The following is a 25,159-nucleotide window of genomic DNA, read 5'->3' as shown; positions in this document are numbered from 1 at the left end:
CTGGAGAGGGTGTGGAGAAAAGGGAACACTCTTGCACTGTTGGTGGGAATGTACGTTGATACAGCCACTATGGGGAACAGTATGGAGGTTCTTTAAAAAACTAAAATAGAACTACCATACGACCCAGCAATCCCACTACTGGGCATATACCCTGAGAAAACCATAATTCAAAAAGAGTCATGTACCACAATGTTCATTGCAGCACTATTTACAATAGCCAGGACATGAAAGCAACCTAAGTGTCCATTGACAGATGAATGGATAAAGAAGATGTGGCACATAGATACAATGGAATATTATTCGCCATAAAAAGAAACGAAATTGAGTTATTTGTAGTGAGGTAGATGGACCTAGAGTCTGTCATACAGAGTGAAGCCAGGAAGAGAAAAACAAATACCGTATGCTAACACATATATATGGAATCTAAAAAAAAAAATGGTTATGAATAACCTAGGGGCAGGACAGGAATAAAGATGCAGGACAGGAATAAAGGGGCAGGACAGGAATGAGGACACAGGGAGGGAGAAGGGTAAGCTGGGACGAAGTGAGAGAGTGGTATGGACTTATATATACTACCAAATGTAAAATAGATAGGTAGTGGGAAGCAGCCACATAGCACAGGGAGATCAGCTCGGTTCTTTGTGACCACCTAGAGGGGTGGGATAGGGAGGGTGGGAGGGAGACACAAGAAGGAGGGAATATGGGGATATATGTATACGTATAGCTGATTCACTTTGTTATACAGCAGAAACTAACACACCATCGTAAAGCAATTATACTCCAATAAAGATGTTAAAAAAAAAAGAAAACAAAGAAATTTTTAAAAAGTAAATAAATAAATTTTAAAAAATTAAATAAAATAGATAACTAATAAGGACCTACTGTATAGCACAGGGAACTCTACTCAATACTCTGTAATGACCTATATGGGAAAAGAATCTAAAAAAGAGTGGATATATGTATACGTATAACTGATTCACTTTGCTGTACAGCAGAAACTAACACAACATTGTAAATCAACTATACTCCAATACAAATTTTTTTTTAAATATTAAATGGGATAATGCATGTAAATCAATTCATTCAAAAGCTAAGTGCTATTGATTTGTCTCTCACCTGCATTTTTCAATAGACGCTAACACAAAACAAAGCACAGTAAGCGAACAACCCCACAGAACCAGGGGATTTCACTTGTTTATTTTTCTTTATCATTTGTGTGTTCCACATCTATCCTCCCACACTAAATATTTGTGATGGGAAATGGCATTCAAAGACACGGGTTCTAACGCCGGCCTCTGCTCACTGGGTAACTAGTTGTCCTTACGCCATCCAGTTGCTTCATTCGGTTGAGCTGCACTTCCTTCCACCTACCAAACGGTTTAAAGGAAATACTCATAGTTCTGGTAATGCCGTGAGATAGCCATGTGAGAACACCTAGCACAGTACCGGTGCTTCTTTATGCCCCTGTTTTATTCCCCTTGGCATTTATTCTCATTTCCAAAATGGCCTGGCAGGTAAAAGAGGAGACTCTTTTCCTTTCTCTCACTTGTTTACTTTGGGTTTTTCGGCATCCTTCTGTGTTTCTTCGAGGTGAGCATAATCACAGTAGTAAGCCACCCTAAAGGCTGCCAAAGCCTGCAAACGGGGGACATCTGGAACAAACACAGTTGCATGAGATGAGTGCCTGGTCTGTGGAGCTGTCCTTTGGCACTCCGCCCAGTCTCTGCCCACTGAATAGAACTGGATCATCTGCAGTGACGTTCAGATCTTTTTCCTGAAGAGTCTGAACTAATTGAGAACTTGTCAATGTGTGTAACATGCTTTGTGCTGCCTTCTGCTCTAGCTCCCCTCTGCCAGAACACACTTCAGTGGCATCGAGCTGTCATTGGATAGACTAGGTGGGTCCTTTTGGAATTCCTTCCTTCTGTCATTTAGCAATTGATCATTTGTGCCCTTTGTAATAATGCCATCCAGCTTCCAAAGGGTCTTTTGAAAGCGTTAGATCAGCGATTCTTAACCTTTTTAGGGTCCTGGACACTTACGAAAATCTGATAGAAGCTATGGATACTCTTCCTCCTGCCCCTGAAAATTCATATGCACACCAAATGTTACACATCATTTCAGAGATTTCACAACTCCCCTCTTAAATCCAGACTATGGACCCCAAATTCAAGCACTAAGTAGTATTTGTATTTATAAATATGTGTATGGACAGTATTGTCCACCAATAAGCTAATACCAGAGTCAGGAAATGAATATTTGTGTCTAGAGCAATTTTTTTAATGAACCAAATGATTTTTCTTGATCTGCTCTCTTGGGTTGGTGAGATAAGTAAGGAAAGGAGGAGGTCTTCACAAGTAAAACAGATACTTTGTTTTACATACACTTAATAACTAGCCTTGAGGACAAAATTATAAATATAAAAATAATTGACCATGTTTTAAAAAAAACGCCATTAGGAGGTGTTAGCCAGTTAAGGCAACATGCCACCTATTACATACAGACAAAATGCACACGCACTCAGTATAATGATTATGCAGGAGAATGACCATGTCCTTAGAAGATAACATGTGAAATGTTTGGCATGACATCTGCCACTTACTTTAAAATGATTCAGAAGTGTATCTTTTTCCATTTCTGTTATTGCGAGGCTACATCTGTTCTCAATGGTACACAACTTCCGTTGTGCTATTGACAGGTAGCAGATAAGATATGCCCTCAGAGACCACAGCCACTATGTGGAACCAGAAATTTTATTTTAAGGCCTGAACCTCCAACATCGTCAGTCCTTTAATACTTCATCAGCAAAAATAGAGCACTGTCCTTACTTAATGGCAGATCTCAATTTCATCTCTGTTTTTCTGGTTTGCACTTTGTCTTTATGCTATTGAAAGGATGCATGACATTGGAAATAATAGTTTATTTTTTAAATCATGTACTTTTTGTTCAAAGCACGGCTAATGAATAAAACTCTAGATTTTCTTAAATAGCTCTAGGGAGGTTAGATGGCTTCCATTTTCTGAATAAATTTCCTTCTGCAGGAAGGTGAATTCAGAGTGTGTTTCATGTTTACTTGGGGAATGCAGAGAGAGCGATGCCTTGGACCCAGGGAAGTATAGCCATTAAGAGCACATAGTTTCAAGTTAGACTTACTGCATTTCAACCCCAGTGCCTTCACTTACTACCTGTATGACTGTGAGCAAATCAGTTAACTTCACTAGACCTTCCACTCCTGATCTTTAAAATGGGTATAATAGCAATTGGACATCCATAGGCAAAAAATGGATCACAACCAAAGCTCATATTTTATACAAAATTTAACTCAAAGGCCACTACTCAATACTCTGTAATGGCCTATATGGGAAAAGAAGCTAAAAAAGAGTGGATATATGTATATGTATAACTGATTCACTTTGCCATACACCTAGAACTAACACAACATTGTAAACCAAGTATACTCCAATAAAAAAAATGGATCAGGGCTTAAATGTGAAACATAAAATTAAAACTTCTAGAAAAAAAATAGAAATAAAATCTTCCGGACCAAGGACTAGGCAAAGAATTTTTAGATGTGCTACCAAACCCAGTGTGTCAAAAGAAAAATTGATATATTGGACCTCATCAAAATTAAAAACTTTTGCTCTGTGAAAGACAATGTTAAGAAGATGAAAGGACTAATTACAGGTGGGGAGATAATATTTGCAAACCACATATCTGGCAAAGGACTTGTATCTAGAATATATAAAGAACTCTTGAAACATAATATTAAAAAAAAATCCAATTAGAGGGACTTCCCTGATGGCACAGTGGTTAGGAATATGCCTGCCAGTACAAGGGACACAGGTTCGAGCCCTGGTCTGGGAGATCCCACATGCTTCAGAGCAGCTAAGCCCGTGCACCACAACTGCTGAGCCTGCACTCTAGAGCCCGTGAGCTACAACTACTGAGCCCGTGTGCCACAACTACTGAAGTCTGCGTGCATAGAGCCCATGCTCCACAACAAGAGAAGCCACTGCAATGAGAAGCCTGCACACCGCAATGAAGAGTAACCCCCGCTCGCCGCAACTAGAGAAAGCCTGCGTGCAGCAACAAAGACCCAACGCAGCCAAAAATAAAATATAAATAAATTTATTTAAAAAATCCAATTAGAAAATGGGCAAAAGATAGGCACAAACATTTCACTGATGAGGATATACAAACAGCAAATAAGTGCATGAAAAAATGTTCAACATCATAGGCATTAGAGAAATGCACATTAAAACCACAATGAGATATAACTATACCTATTAGGATGGCTAAAATAAAAAATAGCGGCAATACCAAATGCTGGCAAGAATGCAGAAAAAACTGGATCACTCATACATTGCTGGTGGGAATATAAAATAGCACAGCCACTCTGGAAAATAGTTTCGTTGTTCCTTTTAAAACTATAAATGGTTTTATAACCCAGAAATTGTATTCTTATGCATATATCCTACAGAAATGAAACTTATCTTTATGCAGAAACTTGTACATGAATGCTCGAAGCATCTTTATTCACCATAGCCCCAAACTGGAAACTATCCAGATGTCCCTCAATGGATGTATGTGGTTGGTCCATATCACAGAATACTATTCAACAATAAAAGGAACAAACTGTTGATATCTGCTACAACTTGGATGACCCTCTAGGAAATTATACTGAGTAGAAAAATCCAGTCTCAAAAGGATACATACTGCATGATTCCACTTATATAACAATCATGAAATTATTATAGAGATAGATAACAGATTAGTGAGTACCAGGTGATAGGGATGAGGAGAGGGGTGGATGTAGATATAAAGGGGTGGCAGAAAGGAATCTTATGGTAATGGTACAGTTAAGTATCTTGATTGCAGTGATGGTTACCTGAAGCTATACATGTGATTAAATTGCATAGAGCAACACAAATGCCATACACACCATACACAATCACAAGTAAGTGCGCATAAAAGTGGCACAGTTCGAGTGAACTCAATAGATTGTACGTGCCAACTTCCTGGTTTTGATATTGTACTATAGTTGTGCAAAATGCTGTCTTTAGAGGAGGCTGGGTAAAGTATACACAGCACCTCCCTGTACATTTTTTTACAACTACCTGTGACTCTATAATTATTTCAAAATAAAAAGGTTTTTTTTCAATGCTTCTTAATAGAACCTTCCACCTAGAATTATTACGAGGATTAAATGAGCATTTAGCACTGTCTCTAGTGTAGTTAGTACTCAGTAAAAGTCAGCAGGGATTTTATATATTAATGGCCACCTTTGCTACTTAATTGGAAGACTATGTCTTAGAAGAGAGATTTAAACTAGAATATAAGTTCCACGAGAGCAAGGATTTGGGCTGTTTTGTTCGCTAGACTATCCCCATACCTAGAACAGTGTGATGCATATAAGGTGCTCATTAAATATGTGTTGAAGAATGAATGAAAGAGTGGTTTTGAAGATACCATGAAGGAAGATATTTGGCAAGTAGAGCACAAGGGAATAACTTGGTAATATCCAAGGTAGGACACAGATAAAATAGCTAAAATGGCAATTTGCCTGAACTGCCTATGAGAGCAAAGGGTAGGAAAGATAAGTGATCTGTGTAGATAAATTTGAACCTTCATGTGATTCTCGTTACTGTAGATTGCATCAGCCTTAGGGGGAAAGTGGAATGGTAACCGTCTTTGTGTCAGGCCCCAGTGGTGGGATTCGTAGTCTTTATTGTGTACCGTACTTTTCTAGGGTGCCCAGGTATGTAATGGTCAGTGTCCGATGGAACTGTTCCTTACTCCCATGCTCTCCACTTCACTACATGGTGGTCCTGTTCCATTCAGTGCTTCCACCACACTCGCCTCTGCCACTACTATTGCAGGTCCCATTCAACCACCAAAAAGAAGACTGGCTCTCTTAGTTTAAAGGACCCATGCGATAGTGTTTGGGCACAGGGTCTAGGGATTAAGCCAGAGAATCAGTACCACTCTGTATTAGTCCAAAGAGTTTCTGCTGACCGTGACCTAAGCCCAACACTGGGTCCAGGTCCCTCAACTCTTTTCTGTCTCAGAGTGAGTTTCATGCCTATCCCAGCATCCTCCTTCCTTGCAAAGCTCTAATCCCACAACTTTCTAGCTGTCAGTCAAGAGATCAGTGTTTGCTGAGCATCCGCAGGATGCTGGCACACGGGTAGGCAAAATATAAAATACAAAGATGTGTAATGTGTAAGACACCCATGTTCAAGAAGGTTACAGTTCCAACCAAGCAAGCAAAATGGCAAACACAAGCAATCGGGAATAACTGTGAAATGATGATTCTAACTACAATCAGAGTTCAAAGAAGGGAGGTTTTATATTGTGACATTTCTACAAGTTATGAGGAAAGAGTAGCCTGGTCAGCACACACATCTCAGATACGTGGGAGGAGAATGATTCAAGAAGCAGTGGGTCATTAGCGGTGTCAGATGCTTAGAGGAAAGGGACACGGTTCGGTGTTGGACTAGAAAGAAGCCATGTGCCTCCAACCTCATTATATATGAGCATGTGGTCTTGATTTCACTTATTTATTATTAAACATGTATTTGTTGAGCATCTAGCACTACTGTGCTGTGGAATAATATAAAATGAAAAAAGCACTGTCTCTGCCCTCAGAAGGGTGCTCAGTAGTGGGAAAGAGAGAGATGAAACAAATAATACAAAAGAATGAACTAGGGAGAAAATGGAGGGCCACCCAGAGCATGAGTAGAATATGAAGGTAGCCAGGCTGTGTTCGAAATGAACCCACGACATGCGTGATCTTAGTTTCCTCCTGGCCTCTCTTAGGAACAGGAGAGCAGATCAAGGAATGGGACCAATTCTCAGTATTACTGCATTTTCAGTGGAAAATGTTATATACTTGTTATTTGTGCCCTCTGTTGTTTTCCCAAAGTTTAATTACACTTTTATTTTTTTCTACTGAAGTATAGTTGATTTACAATATTGTGTTAATTTCTGCTCTACAGCAAAATGATTCAGTTATACACATGTATACATTTTTTTTCATATTCTTTTCTCACCTACTGCTGAGCTGTAAACTCCTTAATACAAGTCTATTTGATGTATGGATAAACTAGTTTGCAGTGTTACTTGAACCTACACTATTGTGAAGGTAGTAAAAGTGCCTCTGTGACCTTCAAGACATTCAGAAGAAAATTTATGACAATTGTAGACAAGTCTAAATAATAATGCTGGAAGAGACAAAAGATCAGAAAATAACCTCTATACTTTCTCTATTCCCAGGCACCAACTTTGCACCAAATGAACACAAAATCTGTCCTTCTGTATTAACAGCAATCACCTGGCAACGATTTTCTGGCTTCCATTGGAAGTCAGAGCTCATAAATAGTTCTTAATATAAAATAGTAAACTATTTTTGCTGTATTTGCAGTTCTAGTGACTCCTTCCCACAGGCCACTGCAAGGAAAATTCCAGTTTCTTGTTTCCCCAGTACTTAGAGAAGCTCTGGAGCCCAGCTGTCTGAGCTCATATCCCAGCTCTGCCTCTTACTGGCTACATGGACATGGACAAATTGTCCAACATCCATCAGCCTCGGGGTCCTCATGTATTAGAGGGGACAGGACTGGTTATAATACCTGTTATTGTGAGGATACAATGAGATATTATACATGAAGCTCTTGCCACGTACTGAGCTTTCAATAAATATTATCCATTATTACTGGAATCTGCTTTATTTGTGGCAAATTATTCTGTGGTATGTCCAGCACCAGCATTTGTTGGACTTTTAAGTTCACATCATCTTAGACACTCTTCCTTGGAAGTCAGGTAATCCAGACTTAACATGTAAGCGCACTGGGGTACTTTACCAGTCAAAGGAAATTTGTGTGACTAATGCCAGAACACCACTAACAGATTGTGTTTGATTGGCATATCAAAATGGCTCATTAGCAATTGTGAGAATTGCTCAAACGATACAACAAAGTATATTGGCAACATCTGGATTTTTAAGGGGGAGGCGAGAGATGGCAGTGGTGGTCGGGTTGTTAATTCCTAAATTAAGTGAATTAACAAAGGTGCTCAGTATCCTGAGTACAGAAACAGCCTGAGGCACTTCCAGCTTCTCTCTTTCCATTTACAGAATGGGGATTAATGTCTTTTATGTACCTACTTAATAAGAAGGATTCAATAGGGGCTCTTAGGGGTAGATTTAAATAACCATCATTACTATTAATTCAGCCTCTGGAGCAAGCATCAGAGGAGCTTTGGTTCCTGACACAGGACCGCACAATCCCCTTTCTGCCTGAGTGGCCTCACTCTCTCCTGCCACCTGGTTGCATTTTTAGTAGCCACGTCAGGGACCATAGGAGGCACAAGGTGAATCCTGCTCTCAGGGATCTTACGGCTTCCACTATTTGGGAGGCTGGCTAGGGCAGTTGTGGTACACACCCAATACAGCTTACCAATTTAGTGAGAAGCATTTAAACTCCTTTTTTGTTTTTCTTTTACTCTTTCCAGCTTTATTGAGATGTCACTGACATATAATATATATAACATCTGTAAGTGTAGGAGTCCTACCTTCTCTGAATCTTCCAGCCTCCAGAGCTTCCTGATCAAAACCAGGCCCACTAAAGTATATGAGATGCGAAACGCTAGCCTCGCCTTGCCAATCCTGCATCCTTCAAACAAAGCTGACTCATGGGACAGGGACGGAGTCAGAAGCCAAGCCAAGGAAATATAATCTGTTGTGACGTCTCCTCTTCCCTGGGCTGCCAACCTTGGACATGCTCAATTAACCGTACTCTAGTGTCCTACACAAGTCACGTCTCACCATCCTAATCAATGGAATTTTCCTACTTCCCTTAGAAACCACCCTGTTCTCTAAGCCGGTTCACAACCCTGAACCTACTTTTGTCATATAGTTTGTCTTTATTCTTCCTTGTGGCTCTTATTATTAATAGTACTGATAATAGAGCTAATACATAGCATTTACCATGCACCAAACATCGTCTAGGCACTTTACATGTATAAACTCATTTAATCCTCCCAACAACCCTCTGAAGTAGTTACTGTTATTATTCCCATTTGACAGATGAGGAAACTAAAGCATAAAGAGATTAAGTAACTTGTCCAAAGTCACACAGCTCATAAGTGACAAAAATAAGGAAATGAACTTGCACAGTCTGGGCCTGAATTCCATATTCTTAATAACTGTATGACACCACTTCTCATCCTACATTATTTCTTCTCTCATACAACTATTTAAAAGGCAAAATGTTGTTCCTAGCTGTCTCTAAGCAATTTCACTTCCATTTCATTTTTTTGAAGGGTATCTATTCTTCTGAAGTTTCTTTCTACTATCCCAAATATTTTAAGATCATGGGAATTATTCAGATAAATCATCAAAACACTTCGCTTCCTAAGTTTCTATTACCGTGCTTTTTACTTAATTTCTATCCTTTCTCTCCATCCCAATGTGTTTCTTTAAACCAGAGTTGCAAGTGGGTATTCTTGCAGCCTGGGCTGCCACTTCAGCACTTCATTAATCTTTGAGATTCTTACTTTCCTAAAGGACAGTGACAGTGGCATAATTACCTGGCAACCAGTAGTAAAAGTAATTTGAATTTAAATCTCTTAGTATTTCTTTCTTTAGGAATTTATTTAATCCTGTTCCCCTTAATATTTTAGGGAGTATGTTAGGGGCACAATAAAGGGAGGCAAAGGGACATGATTTTGCGTCTGATTAAGAAGTGGTTGGGTTTCTTTCCTTTTAGATTTCAGATTTGAAATTTTTGCACCTTTTATCCAGTCTTCCCACAGGCTTTGAGGTTTATTCATCTTTAACCAGAAGGGAGATTTTAAATGTTTTTGCTTATTGAATGTAAATGTATTGAAAGCACAAGGAGACATCATTTAATACTTCCTTGTTAATTTTTTAAATGAAAATCAGTCATTCAAATCATCCCTCACCCAACCTTTCTAAATTCTAAGACATTAAAGTTAATATCAATTAAATAATGGATTAATATTTCTAATTGCCAGCATATATGTTTTGAATCACATTTATGACAAAACAATTATGCTTTTAAGTCTGTTCTTGTAGACTTTATAGTGCTTCTGAGTCCTTTGCACACTGAATTTAGGTGCATTTCACAGGACTTAGTGAAAGGTTATGGTGGTGGAAGTTTATGGTTGTTACTTGACTGTTGTGAAAAATTGCTTGTCTTTCTATATCTGTTGCCAAAGCCACTGGCCAGAAAATCCACCCTTTGTTTTACACACTTGTCTTTTGGCACATGAAATCTTCCCAGTAACCCACTTGATAATGTAATTTGCAGGTAGGTGATTACCAACCAGAGTAAACCGGGGGCTGTGTGCTCATGATGTAGCTATAAACTATGCAGTATTTGCCTCATGTTTATGTGTGTGAGGTAGCCCTGGGGGCCTGTATGCAGGGTAAGCTCTGTACAAAGTCACATCAAAACTATACTTAGTAGTCAGGGGAATCATTTCTAACCAGTGGCTTTTAAGGGCCAAAGGAAGAGAGGTGGTTTAAGGATTTGTGAATGATTGATAGCATTAAAAATACTTTGTAAATGAGCTGTGTGTTTTATTATCCGGGGTGCAGGAATGTGGCACTTTCAAAACATCTACCGAACGGGTAGCAAAATTCCCACATAGAATTGGGTTTCCACCAGGAAGGACAACAGATATTAATGGCATCATCTCAGTTGCTCAGTTACTCAATTACTTGCAGTAATTAGGGAGAGGGTCAGTTTAAATTAAAGTATTGAATTACAGAATACTTCATGTTAAGTAAAAGAGGTATTCTTCAAGAATTGCTGTGGAATACTATGGATTTGGCTTAACAGATCTTTCCTATAACTGGCACAACCTTTGTGAACGGACCACCAGCAATTGGGCTTTGAAATTGGTACAGCCCAAATGTATGATATTTTGGTGTGTTTAAAATTAAGGAAATTAAAAAAGCAGAATGCGTAATAAATATGCCAAGATTAATCCTAAAAGTCACATCAGTCCTCTTTTGAAGTTGTCTTTTCTGTGACATCCAGTGGGTTAGCATAAACTTACCAGATGTTCAATGGCCCTGAAAAGAAAATCACAACACAGAGGCCAATCCAAAACCCAGATACTTAGTTAAATAATTCAGTTCTTAGAAACACTACGAGCTGTGCATATCTGGATCATTTCTCTGGTCCTTCACTAGTTACTTCCAGTGTAATTAAAGCCCCTTTAAAACTGAATTCCTAACATAATCAGAGGCACATTTCCAGGACTGTGAGGCTGCTTCAAGATGCGATTAGAGGGGGGGCTAAGTCAGGTGAGCATCGGGAATCATCAGTAGAGGTGGGCAAAGCCCTGAAAATGAGCAATTATCATCATATGTCACATTTCTCATCTCTTTTGCAACAGGGCTACATAAAAGGAAAGTGCAGGGGTGTTTTAATGGCCTCAGCTGCCATTTGTGTGTGTGCCTAAATTTACATGTTGTAACCTGATGTATATTCATGTCTGCAAACTACACTTGAAAGTAAACTAATGATGCCAACCTCTGCTGACGTTAAGCAGTGGGAAATTTTGTAAAGGATTTAGACCTTTCTCTGCACTGAGTTTTATCTTTGTAGAATCTATGTACAACACACTTTCTTTACGTTTATTGTGTCTTATGAGCCTCCTTGCTTGTGAGAGAAAAAGCAAGTCAATGGAATAGATACTTCTTTCTTCCTTTCAGACCAAAGGACAGGTTGGGATTTTTTTTTCTTCCTCAAATATTTTTTAAATCTACCTTTTAAATCCAAACTCTCTGCTGGTGATATTTTTGTTCTTATAAAGACCACACTTTTCTTTCCTCAGTTTCATCCCGTTCCTTCATGTTCTGTGATATTGCTGTGGTATCAATCCCAGCTCATAATTATTTGTCTCCCGTTTAGCCACAAGGTGTAAATTTGCTACCTGAAAAGGCATGCTCTGACAGTTAATCTCCATGTGTGTCCAAAGGCTGATCTGGCTGCACTGGATAATTTCCCTGGGGGATTGTTCTGTAGAATGGGGGGCCATTTGTTGAGCTGTCTAATGTGGGAGACGAGAAAATGAAAGGACTGCCAGAGAGAAACGGGATCATACGGTGGCTTTCAGAGCAAAAAGGGAAATCAAAGGACAATTTCAGGTCCAGTCTAGTTCCCCAAGCATGTTTCTGGAACTAGGGAAGCAGGAATATTTTCTTGTTAGTGTTTTTAGAGAAGTCACCGAGAGAGAGTCCCAAATTAGGAGGTTCTGGCAAATTTAGTCATGCCTGCGGGCTGTACTCAGAAATTATCTCCAGCCTAAACTCTTCCATTTGTACCTGAGCCTTACAAGTTCTTCAAGGGTCTGAAAAAGTGTTGGGGACCAGAAGAAAAAATATATGTTGACATTGACTCTAAGATCCAAAAATTATCTACAAGATTATGAAATGTTTAATTGAATGTCGACGAAATATGTACTATCAACTTCATTAAGTATTAAATTTAGCCTTCTTAAAAATTACATGAAACCAAATCGCGGATTCAGTTTTCTCACTTTCCAAGATTTCCAGCATGCCAATCATGAATTAAGTGAATTGCACATAGCCAATAATTTGAAATGCAAAATTATAAGAATCCTTTCCATTTTTTTTTTTTTACACAAAAATGTATATATTAGGTGGGATGTCAGGGCATCTTCACGTTCTTTCTGTGACATGTGTGGTAGGACTAAAAAAAGAGAGCCCAGGGCCCATGAAGATTTCAAAACAGCTCTGCCCTCGTCTTCTCTTCTCCAAGTGTGTGATTAGTCCTGAAGACACAGGTTAGCAAAGACGCTAATTGGAGAACCAGTTTTTTCTTGCTGTATGCACCCGTAGTTGAGGTGAAGTGACAGAGGCGGTGGTCTGATCACAAGGAAGTTCCCAAGGCACCTGCATACCCTTGGAAAGATCACAGGACAGTGCCTGGTTCTGTTGAAGAGGGGGTGTTCATATTAAGCAGGGGAAGCAAAGCCGTCCAGTTGGGACATGTTAGAAGAGCACCAGTGTCCCTTGTCTGAGTTGTGTTCTCTCCCAACAGATGACCGGCCCTCACGTGCCCTTGTGTTTTAGTCAACTTTTCTCAGCGTGACAGATATTTCCTTTTTTAGAATGGAAAATTTGAAGTGGTGGGGCAGGAAAGAAGGTGGATTATCTGGATTCCCTGTGTGATGATCTTAGTCTTTACTTCAAAGGCTTAACGTCTTCAGGCTTTATTTTATTCATCGCACTTGGGACGGTGAATGTCAGTTCCCTCCGAAAGACATGGAATATGACAGGTCCTTGTAATCCCAGCCCCAAATAATGACCACTAATAAGAATAACCACTATTGATTCTTGCAGAACCTTTTTCTTTACATATACTGCAGTATTATTAATTTATTTTCTTTTATAAAATGAGGTAATAAATAAGGCTTTTAAATTTTTTTCACTTAACGATATATCTTAGATATTCTTCCTTGTCAACACATGTGTACTTAGCTCATTCATTGTAGTGGCCACATGACATTCCACTGGATGGCTGGACCACAATTGATTTAACTGCCCTCTGTTACTGGACATTTAAGTTGGCCATTCAGCTTTGATCTTTCAAGCGAAAGTACCATATGCCTAAATAAACCATGATATATTAGCTAGAAATACACACTCTTGACCCCCTGCGTTGGCATAGTCCTTCCCAGGAGCAGAAAGAACCCAGTCTTTCCCTATACTGATGCTTGTGATTAAATGTAAAACCTATATGTGTTTAGTTATTTCTGTGTCTTTTGTTTCTGCCTTTTCCTCTTACGCAGTCATCTGCAGCCAGGGACAAGGATGAACAGGCTCTACCGGTAGGAAGCAGTGGCTTTGCCTGTACCTGTTCATGTGCCTGTGGAGAGTGTGAGGGCAGGGGTGGGCGGAAGGGGCTCTTGTGCTCAACATCCTCTCCCTTGGAATACTTAAAGGGTTTAATCTGCTGGTGTGTGTACGCTCTGTCCTATAATTAGTGTCAACTGAATTCTTACATTCAATGACAAATTATTTCTGGGACTGGGTTTCAAAAAGTTTGAGTTCTCTCTTTCACTTGACATGGAAAAGTTGAAAGAGTGAGATATTTCCAAATTACATTCCAAAGGATGTTGAGCAGATATTTGGGGACAGCGAGGGATCTAATGCTTGGTATCTATTTGTGTATCTGCATGTACCTATTTTTTTGGTTGGAAGTTTCTTTTGGTTCCATCAAAAGAAATGCTGCATGAGATCTATATATTCAATATATACATAATGCCCTGAAGACTGCTTTAAGTTCTGTAGACATAATCCTAGGCTAATGAAGATTTCCACAAGAGAGTTCTTTCGGTTTCCCAAAATAAGGACCATAGTAACAGTGATTATGACAAATTATTAACAACAAACACATTTTCCAGTTACTGTCCAATTAACATGTCACATTTTGTATTGTGCAGTTTGGCAAGGCAATGACCATCAGTTTTTGTGTTCAGCCATCAAACAGTGATTACATTTCAACTCTATTCAAATCTTTTAACCTTGCCCCTAAAATTTTTTGAGCCTTAATCTTCTGAATCAAATAACACAATGCATTAAAAAATGTTCCAGATTTTTGAGGCTGAAAGAACTAGTAATGAAGATACATATGACCCCATTCTTCCTCCTGTGATGCTCAGAGCAGAGACTTCTGACATGCATTGACAGCCCATAGGATATGCCTGATCCGGTACTGGGCTAGGGGTACAGACCCAGTCTCTTCCTTTGTGAATCATGATCTGGTTCACCAGTGAGACACCAGTAATCCCCTCTGATTCTTCTCCAAACCCTGTAGGGTTGGAAATATTATTTCTAATAGAGTATCAATTATAATAAAATCACACTAAAAAATTCAGATTTCTCCATGTATCTCACACTGACATTTTACCCATACTTCAAGCTTACTCTGGGTTTCATGTTCGTCTCCAAACATGTGGCTCAGTCTTAATAAGTATTCTATAAAACAAGAGACGAATGGGCAATAGTTCGGAAACACTGTCCAAGTTAACCAGATTACTTTAGTGTTAGACTTAGTGGTCTAATGCGTATCTTAAAACTCTAAAGGTGAGTTGGTCTAGGATGTAGCAATGTCCAAATATATTTGGTCATGGAGTCTCTTGTGGGACTTTTCTTGGCAAACCCCCTTGTGGATCTGGAGTGTAATGGAATATTTTGCAAAACCCTGTAATGTAAAGGACTCTTTGGAGCCAGGAAGGTTCTCTGTGGATTCATAATAGGAGATTCTCTCTCTTCAAATCTCACTTAACATAGACCGTAAGGCTTCATGGATGAGAGCTGTGGTTCCCACCGTGGAGATGAGGTACCCCGGAATGTGTGCAGGATGTCCCTTTGCGGAGCAAGGGGGAAATATTAGCACCTCTATTGTTTGCTTTCCTTGTTACTCTTCATTATTTCTACTTTTGCAAATGTTTTATGATATATATGCCCATATTTTAGTATGTGTCTGGATATAGATAGAGATACATATGGATATAGATACAGATATAGATAGATGCATATATACACACTCAAAAATTTTACTGATAGGATGCACAATCCAAACATCTCAGAGACCACCCACTGGTTCAGAGAACAGATTTTGAGTGAAGCAGACCTGCAGCCCATTCCTCTATCCTCCATTTTTTATCTGTGTGACGCGATCACCTCATTTCGCTTCTCTGAGACTAAATTTCCTCATCTGTCTAAAGGGAACAATAATGGTATCTAGTCCATAGGGTTCAGTTAGAGAATGGAGGTGAAGGCTATGGCACGTTGACTAGCATATAATAAGTTCTCAAAAGATGATAGCAGTTAATCCCTTTAGTCGGAAAGGATGTGAGAATGCCATTCCTTCAGGAGACTTTGAAGGAATGTACGCTGAAAATCTTTGGTTCAGTTGTGTGTGAGCCTCTGACAGACTAGGTGAGGACTTGCCTTGCATTTCTGAGCACTAACGGCCTCTTTGTCTGGTCCCTCTGTTCAGGCGAAGCCGCGTCTGCAGCGGGGTGGAAGTTCCGCCTCCCTCCACAACAGTCTCATGAGGAACAGCATCTTCCAGCTCATGATACACACCCTCGACCCGCTCGCTGAAGGTAAACATCAGGCTTTCGCTTGGGGGGGTGGGGAGAGGATGTGAAAAGTCCTCTCTTCATAAAATATGTTTACGCTTCCGTCACAAACCGGCTGATGTCCGCGTGTTAACCTCTGCCAGAGGCAGCCCTGGCCCTTCTGCGTGCTTATCTGCAACCGCCCAGCTCATGATCAGAGATTTTTCACCAGGAGCAGGAGCGGAAGTCCGTTTGCTGATTCTGTCTTTTGATGCCTCCAGCATAAATACAGTTTGTCACGAGGTGGAGAAGACAAGAGAGGTTTCTCTCCCTTCCAGCTAGAGTAACAGTTCTCTTTCATCATCCTCCTAAGTTTCGAAATGAAGTTATATGTGAAGAAAAATTGAAAAATTGTACATCTTTCAAAAAGAAAAAGAGGAGACAAGAACTCCATGACTTAGGAGGGCTGTGATTAGTTTGGGGAATGATGCTCACTGCAGAGCACTGATGTTGTACCTATTCTTTGGCAATTGGAAGATGGGAGGTGAGCTTCTAAGCACCCAAAGAGCGCTCTCTAAGATAACTGCTTAGGATCAGACTGAAGAGGCCTGGTTCACCTCCTCGGGACATTATATAAACCATCACCAAGAATTCAGTATTGTGTTCTTCCAGTTTTACTCATTCACAAGGAAGCCAGGTACATCTTGTTTCTTGAATTGCATAAGTATCCTAAAAAATTAATTTTTCAAGGAAGCAGATATCTGATGTGTCAAATAAATATCAGAGTTAGGCTACTAGCAAAGGGTTCAAATATAACCAGGTCTTCTGTTCTCCCTTTATCCCTGGACCTTACAGTAAGGCCTGATGTTACACGGAGGCGAATAGCCTGGGATAGAATAGACCTGGGGAACAGGTCTCTGCCACTGACAAATTATAGCCTGGGATAGAATAGACCTGGGAAACAGGTCTCTGCCACTGACAAATTATCCCCACATAAATCAGAGCTCTTAACCAATATAAAGCTTGGCTAAATAATTTCAAGGGTTCAGGCCATCAGGAGATTCAGATGCAGTCAAGAAAACTCTGGGACCTCAAGAGCGGCTCCCCAGGTCCTGTCTCCCCTCGTTGGACACACACCTTCACCCAGAATAATAAGTGAGGATAACGGGCTCACCTCTCACTGTGGAGCATTTCAGTTATAAAACATTTCCGCCTTATACCCCAGAGAGTTACGTAGCTGATGTGATATTTTCCAAAGAGCCTTCTTTCATAGATCCTGGGTTCTGTTTACTCAGGTAATCCTTTGCCGGGAACATCCTAAATATCATTACTCTCTTTACCAGAGGTCCACATGACAAGGAAATTAGCCCTGGCCACTAGCCTTCTTTTCCTCCCCACCAGGGTCACCCCCACAAAAATGATCTCAGGGAGTGAGGGGATCGCAGGCCAACCTCCGCCCAGCCACGAAGCATTTGTGTGACTTTGGGCAACTTAGAGCCTCTCTAGTACTTGGTTCTTTCACCTACAGTAATAGTTACCTTTGTCTAGTACTTTATAATTGACAAAGTATTTTCACACCTGTGAATCTTTGCTTTATAATAACACTTCATAGCTAACATTATTATTCTAATTTCATAAAATAGGGTACCACCAAAATAGATCTCAAATGTATCTCCTTCTCTCTCTGCCAGCTCTTTATTCCAAGCCATCTTCATCGCTTCCTAGCTGGTTTTCCACTTCCTCCGTTGCCTCTTTCTTTGCATATTTTCCACACAGCAGCCCAAGTAATCTTCTTAAAAAGTAAATCAAGTTATGTCACTCCTACTAACCTACAGTGGCTTCTCGTGGCTCTTAGGAAAATTGTGAAATACTTGCCATGGTCTGCATGATCTGTCTCTTTCTCCAAACTCACGTTGACTCACTTTGCTTTAGCCAGACAGAGGCCTTCTGTCGTAAAACAGATACTTCTTTCCTGCCTCAGGGTCTTTGCATAGGCTGCTCCCCCCGCCCAGAATACTTTTCTTTCTCCCATTTTCTTCCACTTTTCCCAGCTTTATTCCTGCCCATTCTTCAGTGCTCTGTGTAAATGACACCTTCTGACCATCCAGTATAAATCAGGGCCCCAATCATCCTCTCTCAATGCACCCTTTAATTTTTCCTTTTTGCCCACATTACAATTTGTGTGGTTATTTGTTCACTGCCTGTCTTCCCCAGGACATGGTAAATTTCTAGAGAGCAGGGATTCTGTTTATTTACTAGTTGTCCCCAAGGTCTAGCAGTCTACCTGGCACATGGTAGCTGCTAAGCCTTAGAAGAATTAAGCAACTTGGCCAAAGTCATGCTTTTGCTCTGATAGTCACACAATTTCAAAGCCCCCTAAAGCCCCATGGGTTTAAGATTGTATCTTGGTTATTTTGAGCCACCATCTTCTCCACCCATCACCCAAAAGAGTCAGGTGAGAGAAGAAATGAACTATCTTATCTGCCCCAACTTGATTATGAGCAGGCAGGCAACTGGGTATATTTATTTCTGGCAAGGCACGTTATGTAGTAATTGAGGACAGACTCCAGAGCCAAACTCTCTGGATTCAAATTCCAGCTCTGCATTTATTAGCTGTGTGACCTTGGATAAGTTACTTAACCTCTCTGTACCTCAGTTTCCTCATCTGTAAAAATCAGGATGATATATAATGATGTCTACATCATAATGTTGTTATAAGGACTAAAGGAGTGAATATACATTAAGCATTAAACACATTGCCTAGCAGATCGTAAGCACCATATACAGGTTTGGAATTACTTTGTTCCATTATTTTGAAAAATAATGCAGCATATGAATGTTTTAATTTAAAACATTCAAAAGGTTATGTGGAAAAAATAAGTCTTCCTCCTCCAACAACCTCCCAATTTTCTCCAGTCCCCCAATTCTCCCAGAGGAAACCACAGCTATCAATTTCTTGGGGCTCATTCTAGAGATGATCTATGCATATACAACTCTGTGTGTATGTGTGTGTGTGTGTGTCATTGCCCACAGGTCTCAACAATCTAAATTTCTGTGGTTTTTGTTTGAGGGAGTTCAGTTTCTGGTAGGGCTTGTTTTTGTTTTTCTGTTTGGTGGGGAGGTTATACTTTGTGAGATAAGAGAGAGTGAATCTGAGTTGTCTCGGAGTTGGGCCATCAGTGATTTTCCGGAACACCTGGCCCTTGTAGGGCTGTGATGCTGTTAAAATGTTTGTTCCTGCTGTACCAAGATGTGCCTTCCGAATCTGGACGTCTGCTTTCAAGGTGAAACCTCTCCCCGAAAGACGTGGAGTGCTCCAGTGGTGTGAATCTGGGAGAATGCTGAGAGCCATAATCAGTTCTGGACTTGAGTGATTAGAAAATATGGAAAGTACTTCAATGCTTTAAAATTGCTCCATAGCATGCGGCCAAGAAAGCAGATTGCTCTGGTATTTTTCCCCAAAAAAAATTCACAATCATTTTCCATTCCAAGAACATTCCAAGCTCTCAGAAATAGTCATCTCTCTTTTAGTTTGCATCTAATCACTTGAGTTCACACATCCGCATGCCAAACTGTCACCTTTTAACAATATAGAGCATGCTGGTTACATCACCAAGCTGACCGCATGAACACTGCAGTGGCTTCTCTGTTATACTAATGGTTGTTCCTGGCGTCTGCCTTGCTGAGTCGTGCATTGGCACCACATGGCAGACAGTGTTCATAAAGGGAAGTTTTCAACATCACCTAGGACAGATGACCTATGGAAAGACAGTCAGTGCCCTTCCCCAGGGCACTGATTCCTACACTAGTTGCCACCTTATTATGGGGGCCTAATTGTTTGCTTGTATTGGCCTTGGGCACTCTTGGCCCTATTGTTTCCCTGTTGCTGGAGGAGGAGGGTGCCGAAATATTTGTTACAGCAGAAAATTAAACTGAACTACTAAAAACAAAAAACAAAAAACAATGCCCTTTTTCTCATCTGTGCCATTTTGGTGTCAATCCAGTGATGGAGCCCTTACTAAAAGCTTTAATTGGTAGTCAGTTGGGCCTCTGAGCCTGAGCCACGAGATCTGGCAGTGTTTGTGTTTGTTATCTATTGATATGTAACAAAGCACCCAAGACTTAGTGGCTTAAAACCACCCCCATATTACTCCTGCTCGTGATTTCATGGATCAGGAATTTGGGTGATTCAGGGATCGGCGGGGTGATTATTCTGTTCCATGTGGTATCAACAGAGGTCATTTGATGTTATTCAGCTAGGAGACCTGCAGGTTAGAAGGTCCAAAAGGGCCTCGCTCACATGTCTGGCACCTTTGAAGGCACAGCTGGAAGGCCAGGCTCGGCTGGGCCCCCTGACTCTCCAGATTGTCTCAGGGCCTTTCCACATGCTTGGCTTTCTTTTTTTTTTTTTTTTTTAATTTATTTGTTTGTTTGTTTGTTTGGCTGTGTTGGGTCTTCGTTTCTGTGCAAGGGCTTTCTCTAGTTGCGGCAAGCGGGGGCCACTCTTCATCGCGGTGCGCGGGCCTCTCACTATCGCGGCCTCTCTTGTTGCGGAGCACAGGCTCCAGACGCGCAGGCTCAGTAGTTGTGGCTCACGGGCCTAGTTGCTCCATGGCATGTGGGATCTTCCCAGACCAGGGCCTGAACCCGTGTCCCCTGCATTGGCAGGCAGATTCTCAACCATTGCGCCACCAGGGAAGCCCCCTTGCTTGGCATTCTTACACGGTGGCTGAGGACTCCAAGAGCAAACCTTCCAGGAGGCCCAGGCCGTGGCAGCAAAGCTTCCCATGACCTAGCCTGGGAAGTCCCAGGAAGTCACTTCGACTGTATTCTACTAATCAAGCCATCACAAAGCCCAGCCCAGACTCAAGACGGGGAGGAGGAGACTCTGCCTCTCCATGGGAAGATAGCAGAGAACGTGAAACCACCTTTCATCTAACCTAATCTGTTTCAGGGACACACGTCACTGAGAGGTTCGTCTGTCCGTGGTGCATTGGTGCGCTCTGGGCATACTACACTGTGTGGAAGGGACAAAGCCATCGTCAGCTTGCCCTGGGTGAAGATTTAGTCCAAACAAGACCGAGCTGTGCCTTTCCATGGCCACAGAATTCTGAACAGGACATTGTTGATGAAAAAAAGGAATCTGCTTAAGGCTCATACAAATGGTTGGAATAAAGATTTTGTTTCTTTTATAAGAAAGCCCTGGAGAAGTAGCACAATTGGTCTTTGAGATCACAGTGTGACTGTCTGAACTGATCTTTCTAAAAAATCCGGTGTCCCATGTTGGTTTTACAATTTCTCTAAACAAGCCATTTTATTTACCCAAGTGTACATCTTTATGAACCTAAAACAAGGATGCTGGGCGTAGCGCTTTCGGAGTGAGAAGTAGCTGTTATTAATTTGCCTAATAATAATAATAATGATAGTATTTGCAGAGTGCTTACTATAAGACAGACACTATGCTGAGTGCTCTGCATAAACCATCCCATTTAATCCTTATACTAGCCCTACTCGGTCAGTCAAAGAAGGACACTGAAATGTAAAGAGGCTGTGTCTTGCCTCACCAGGTGACACAGGAAGTAAATGGCAGAGCCAGAATTTGAACCTCTGGCTGCCTGACTCAGCCCATTCTTGTAGTTCTTGTGCTGCTCTGCCTCCTTGTGTAACCTCGTGTCCAGCTCAGTGTCCCTTTTTCTTCTAATGTAGACGCCAGCCTAAATACCAGGAGCTCTGACCTATCCCTGGACCAATTATACATTCATGTTGTAAGACATGAATTTCCCCTACAGAGGCCTCTGCAGCAAGGCCTGGCCTGGCCTTAGCTTCCCCCCTCCATTCCCCCACACCTTGAGTTGCAGCCACACTCGTGAATCCACAAGCGCACCTTGCTCTCATTCGCTTTTGCTTAAGCACATGGAATTACCACTGATCTCACCATCCAGGATGACATGGGTACTGTCCTACACAGCAAAAGGAACCCCATAGCCAACTCTGTAATTCCGGGAGAGCCCAGTGACTGGGTGATGAAGTGGAGAGGTTGCTGTGAGGACAAGGCTTAGGGTTTGGCCGTGGCGCATATGTGGTCCAAGAGTCAGACTCTCAGCGTTCAGATCCTGGCTCAGCCTCTAGCTCTGAGACCTCAAACAAGCTTCTCAACCTCATCGGGCCTCAGTGTTTCCACTTTTAAAATGGAATAATGATAGCAGCACGAGCATAAGTTTATGAGTAGTATTTCCAACCTGAAAGAGCCTTGGTTTCTTCATTTGTAAAAAGGAATAATAATAGTTCCACCATCAGAAGTTTATGGTGAGTATTCAGTACAACAGTACCCAGAAAGCATATAATTAGCGCTCCGTGACTGTTGGCAATGACTTTTCAGTTAAAATTGTGTTCAGTGTCATGTAATAAAATCCAACTACAGTGGCTTAATTTAATAGTTTTTTTTTTTAAGACTTTATTTTTCTAAAGCAGTTTTAGGTTTACAATAAAACTGAGAAGAAGATACAGAGATTTCCCCTATAGCTCCTGCCCCACACATGCATATCCTCCTCCATTATCAACGTCACTCACCAGCATGGTACATTTTTGCTGAGCATGAACCCACACTGACACATCATAATCACCCAAAGTCCATAGATTACCTTAGGGTTCACTCTTGGTGTTGTACATTCTGTGGGTTTAGGCAAATGTATGATGACATTTATGCATCATTGTAGTATCAAACAGAGTACTTTCACTGCCCTAAAACACCTCTGTCCTCTGCCTATTCATCCTTCTCTCCCTCTCTCTCACACACACCCCTGCAAACCACTGATCCTTTTATTGTCTCCATAGTTTTGCCTTTTCCAGAACATCATATAGTTGGAATCACAGTATATAGCCTCTTTAGGTTGGCCTTAATAGTTCTGTAGGATTTTATTTCTCTTATTTAACTAGAAGCCCATTAAAAGCAGTTCAAGGCTAGTAATATAGCTCCTCCTTGCCATGAGAGACCCGGTCTCCTGTTCTTTCATTCTTTCATCCGGAGCCTGTTTCTCTCATCCTCATCCCCAGACGATGGAAGCTACTCCCCTCCCCCACCATCATCATATCTGTATTCTGGGAAGGAGAAGACACCGGCTGTCTTTTTTTTTTAATCAGAAAAACCTTCCTTGGTCAGGGAACTAAGATCCCGCATGCCGCATGGCGCAGCAAAAACAAAAACAAACAAACAAAGAAAAACCCTTAGTGTTCCCAGAAGCAGACTTCCACTTACGTCACATGGGTCAGAACAGGGCTATGTGACCACCCCAACCTACAAAGGAACCAGGAGTGGGCACTCTGCCTCCCCAAACAGGGAACTCCATGGTAGATGCCAGTGAAGGTCAAACGTCCCTTCTTCTTCCTGTCCTTAGTAACCTTCATCCTGTCTTTTCAAGTTCCTGATTTACAGAGAAGAGATGTGACGTTCCCCTTCTTCCTCCCTTTTAAAGCGTTCTCTGGTGGCCCATGAGTCCAACTTTTATACAGTGGCCCTGAATCCTTCCCCAGAAAAACCATGCCCCAAAACTTGCCATCTAAGGACCCTGGTTCCCCTAAGACACAGGTGAAATCATGCCCTACCTCTGCTCAAAACCATCTCACCAGCAGTAAAAGCCCGAGATTTTGTGGTGACCCTAAGGCCCACTGTGACCTTCCTTCCTCCCTTCTTCTCCGTCCTGTTCTTCCCTCCTCCACTCCTCTCCTCCTCTTTCTCAGCCCTTCTCTCCTTCCTCTCATGTGTCATTCCCTGTGCTCCACTCCTCTGGCTACCTAGCAGCTCCTCCTCGCAAACTCCCAGCATCCTCCTGCCTCAGAGCCTTTGCACATGTTCCCTCCTCTCCCAGACATCCAAGCGGCTCCTGCTGTTCCTTCCTTCAAGTCAGCCTTCGCATGTCACCTGATGAGAAAGATCTTACTCAATCGGCCTTTGAAAAATAGCAAAATCAAAACAATGATAATAAAGCAGAGTTCTGGACCTCTCTTGCCCTGCAATATATTTCTCTGTAACTGCCATGAATATATTTATTTGTTGTTTGCTGCCTGTCTCTACCCTTACATCTCTGACAGGGCAGGACATAGGGAAGGCACTCCTCTATCTCCAGGGCCCAGCTTACATGGATCCCAATCCATGTTTGTTGAGTAGATTGAATGAGTGCCTGCTTTTGTAATGTTTCTGCTGGAGAACATGTCTCTAGCCACATAGATTGTCTTAATCCATGCCCTGTCAAAAGGCTCTTTGGTTGTGACCAGCAAAGTCCTGTTCAGTTGATGGTTGTCTCTGCAGTAGTGAGAAGCAATCATGTCTGCTGTGGCCACCACTGTATCTCCAGCCTCTAGGATGGCACTGATTTGGTCAATATTTGCTGGATGATTGAATGAGTGAATCTCCTTGTAGTTCTAGAGTTATTGCTGCAGTGGGAAAGGTTTGCTCTCTGCCACTCACCTTCTTGATGAGTTCTCCTGTCTACTTCTTTCTCTTTTCTTTCCAAACCCTTTGTTCTTCTCTTATTTCCTTTTCTTTTCCTCCCTTTGATAAACTGTTGATCCCTTCATTTGTTGCATTTCATGGGCCTAACTTTATATGTTCAAAGAATTACCATTGGGCTTCCTTGGTGGCACAGTGGCTAAGAATCTGCCTGCCAGTGCAGGGGACACAGGTTCGAACCTTGGTCCGGGAAGATCCCACATGCTGCAGAGCAACTAAGCCTGTGTGCCACAACTACTGAGCCTGCTCTCTAGAGCCCGCAAGCCACAACTACTGAGCCTATGTGCCACAACCACTGAAGCCCACGCGCCTAGAGCCTGTGCTCTGCGACAAGAGAAGCCACTGCAATGAGAAGCCCGCTCACTGCAACGAAGAGTAGCCCCCGCTCGCCGCAACTAGAGAAAAGCCCACGCACAGCAACAAAGACCCAACGCAGCCAAAAATAAAAAATAAATAAAATAAAATAAATTTTTAAAAAATTTTTAAAAAAAAGAATTACCATCACTGCAAGATTGTAAGGAGTTTATT

At 41.4% G+C, this 25,159-nt stretch overlaps 1 protein-coding gene across 2 annotated transcripts in view; it reads left to right on the top strand.

The window, feature by feature from the left end:
- Positions 1 to 25,159, top strand: part of SLC24A2 (solute carrier family 24 member 2) — a 234,223-nt gene that overhangs the window by 130,322 nt on the left and 78,742 nt on the right. For both annotated transcript variants that reach the window (XM_061199091.1, XM_061199090.1), the window contains exons 2-3: positions 13,846 to 13,884; positions 16,062 to 16,170. In XM_061199091.1, coding sequence (XP_061055074.1) covers positions 13,846 to 13,884; positions 16,062 to 16,170 — 148 coding nt within the window. The remainder of the gene's footprint in view (positions 1 to 13,845; positions 13,885 to 16,061; positions 16,171 to 25,159) is intronic.

The sequence above is a fragment of the Eubalaena glacialis genome, chromosome 9 (assembly GCF_028564815.1).
Source record: "Eubalaena glacialis isolate mEubGla1 chromosome 9, mEubGla1.1.hap2.+ XY, whole genome shotgun sequence".
Classification (NCBI taxonomy): Eukaryota; Metazoa; Chordata; class Mammalia; order Artiodactyla; family Balaenidae; genus Eubalaena; species Eubalaena glacialis.
The sequence above is the reverse complement of the archived record's forward strand: the minus strand, read 5'-3'. Positions and strand labels throughout refer to the sequence as shown.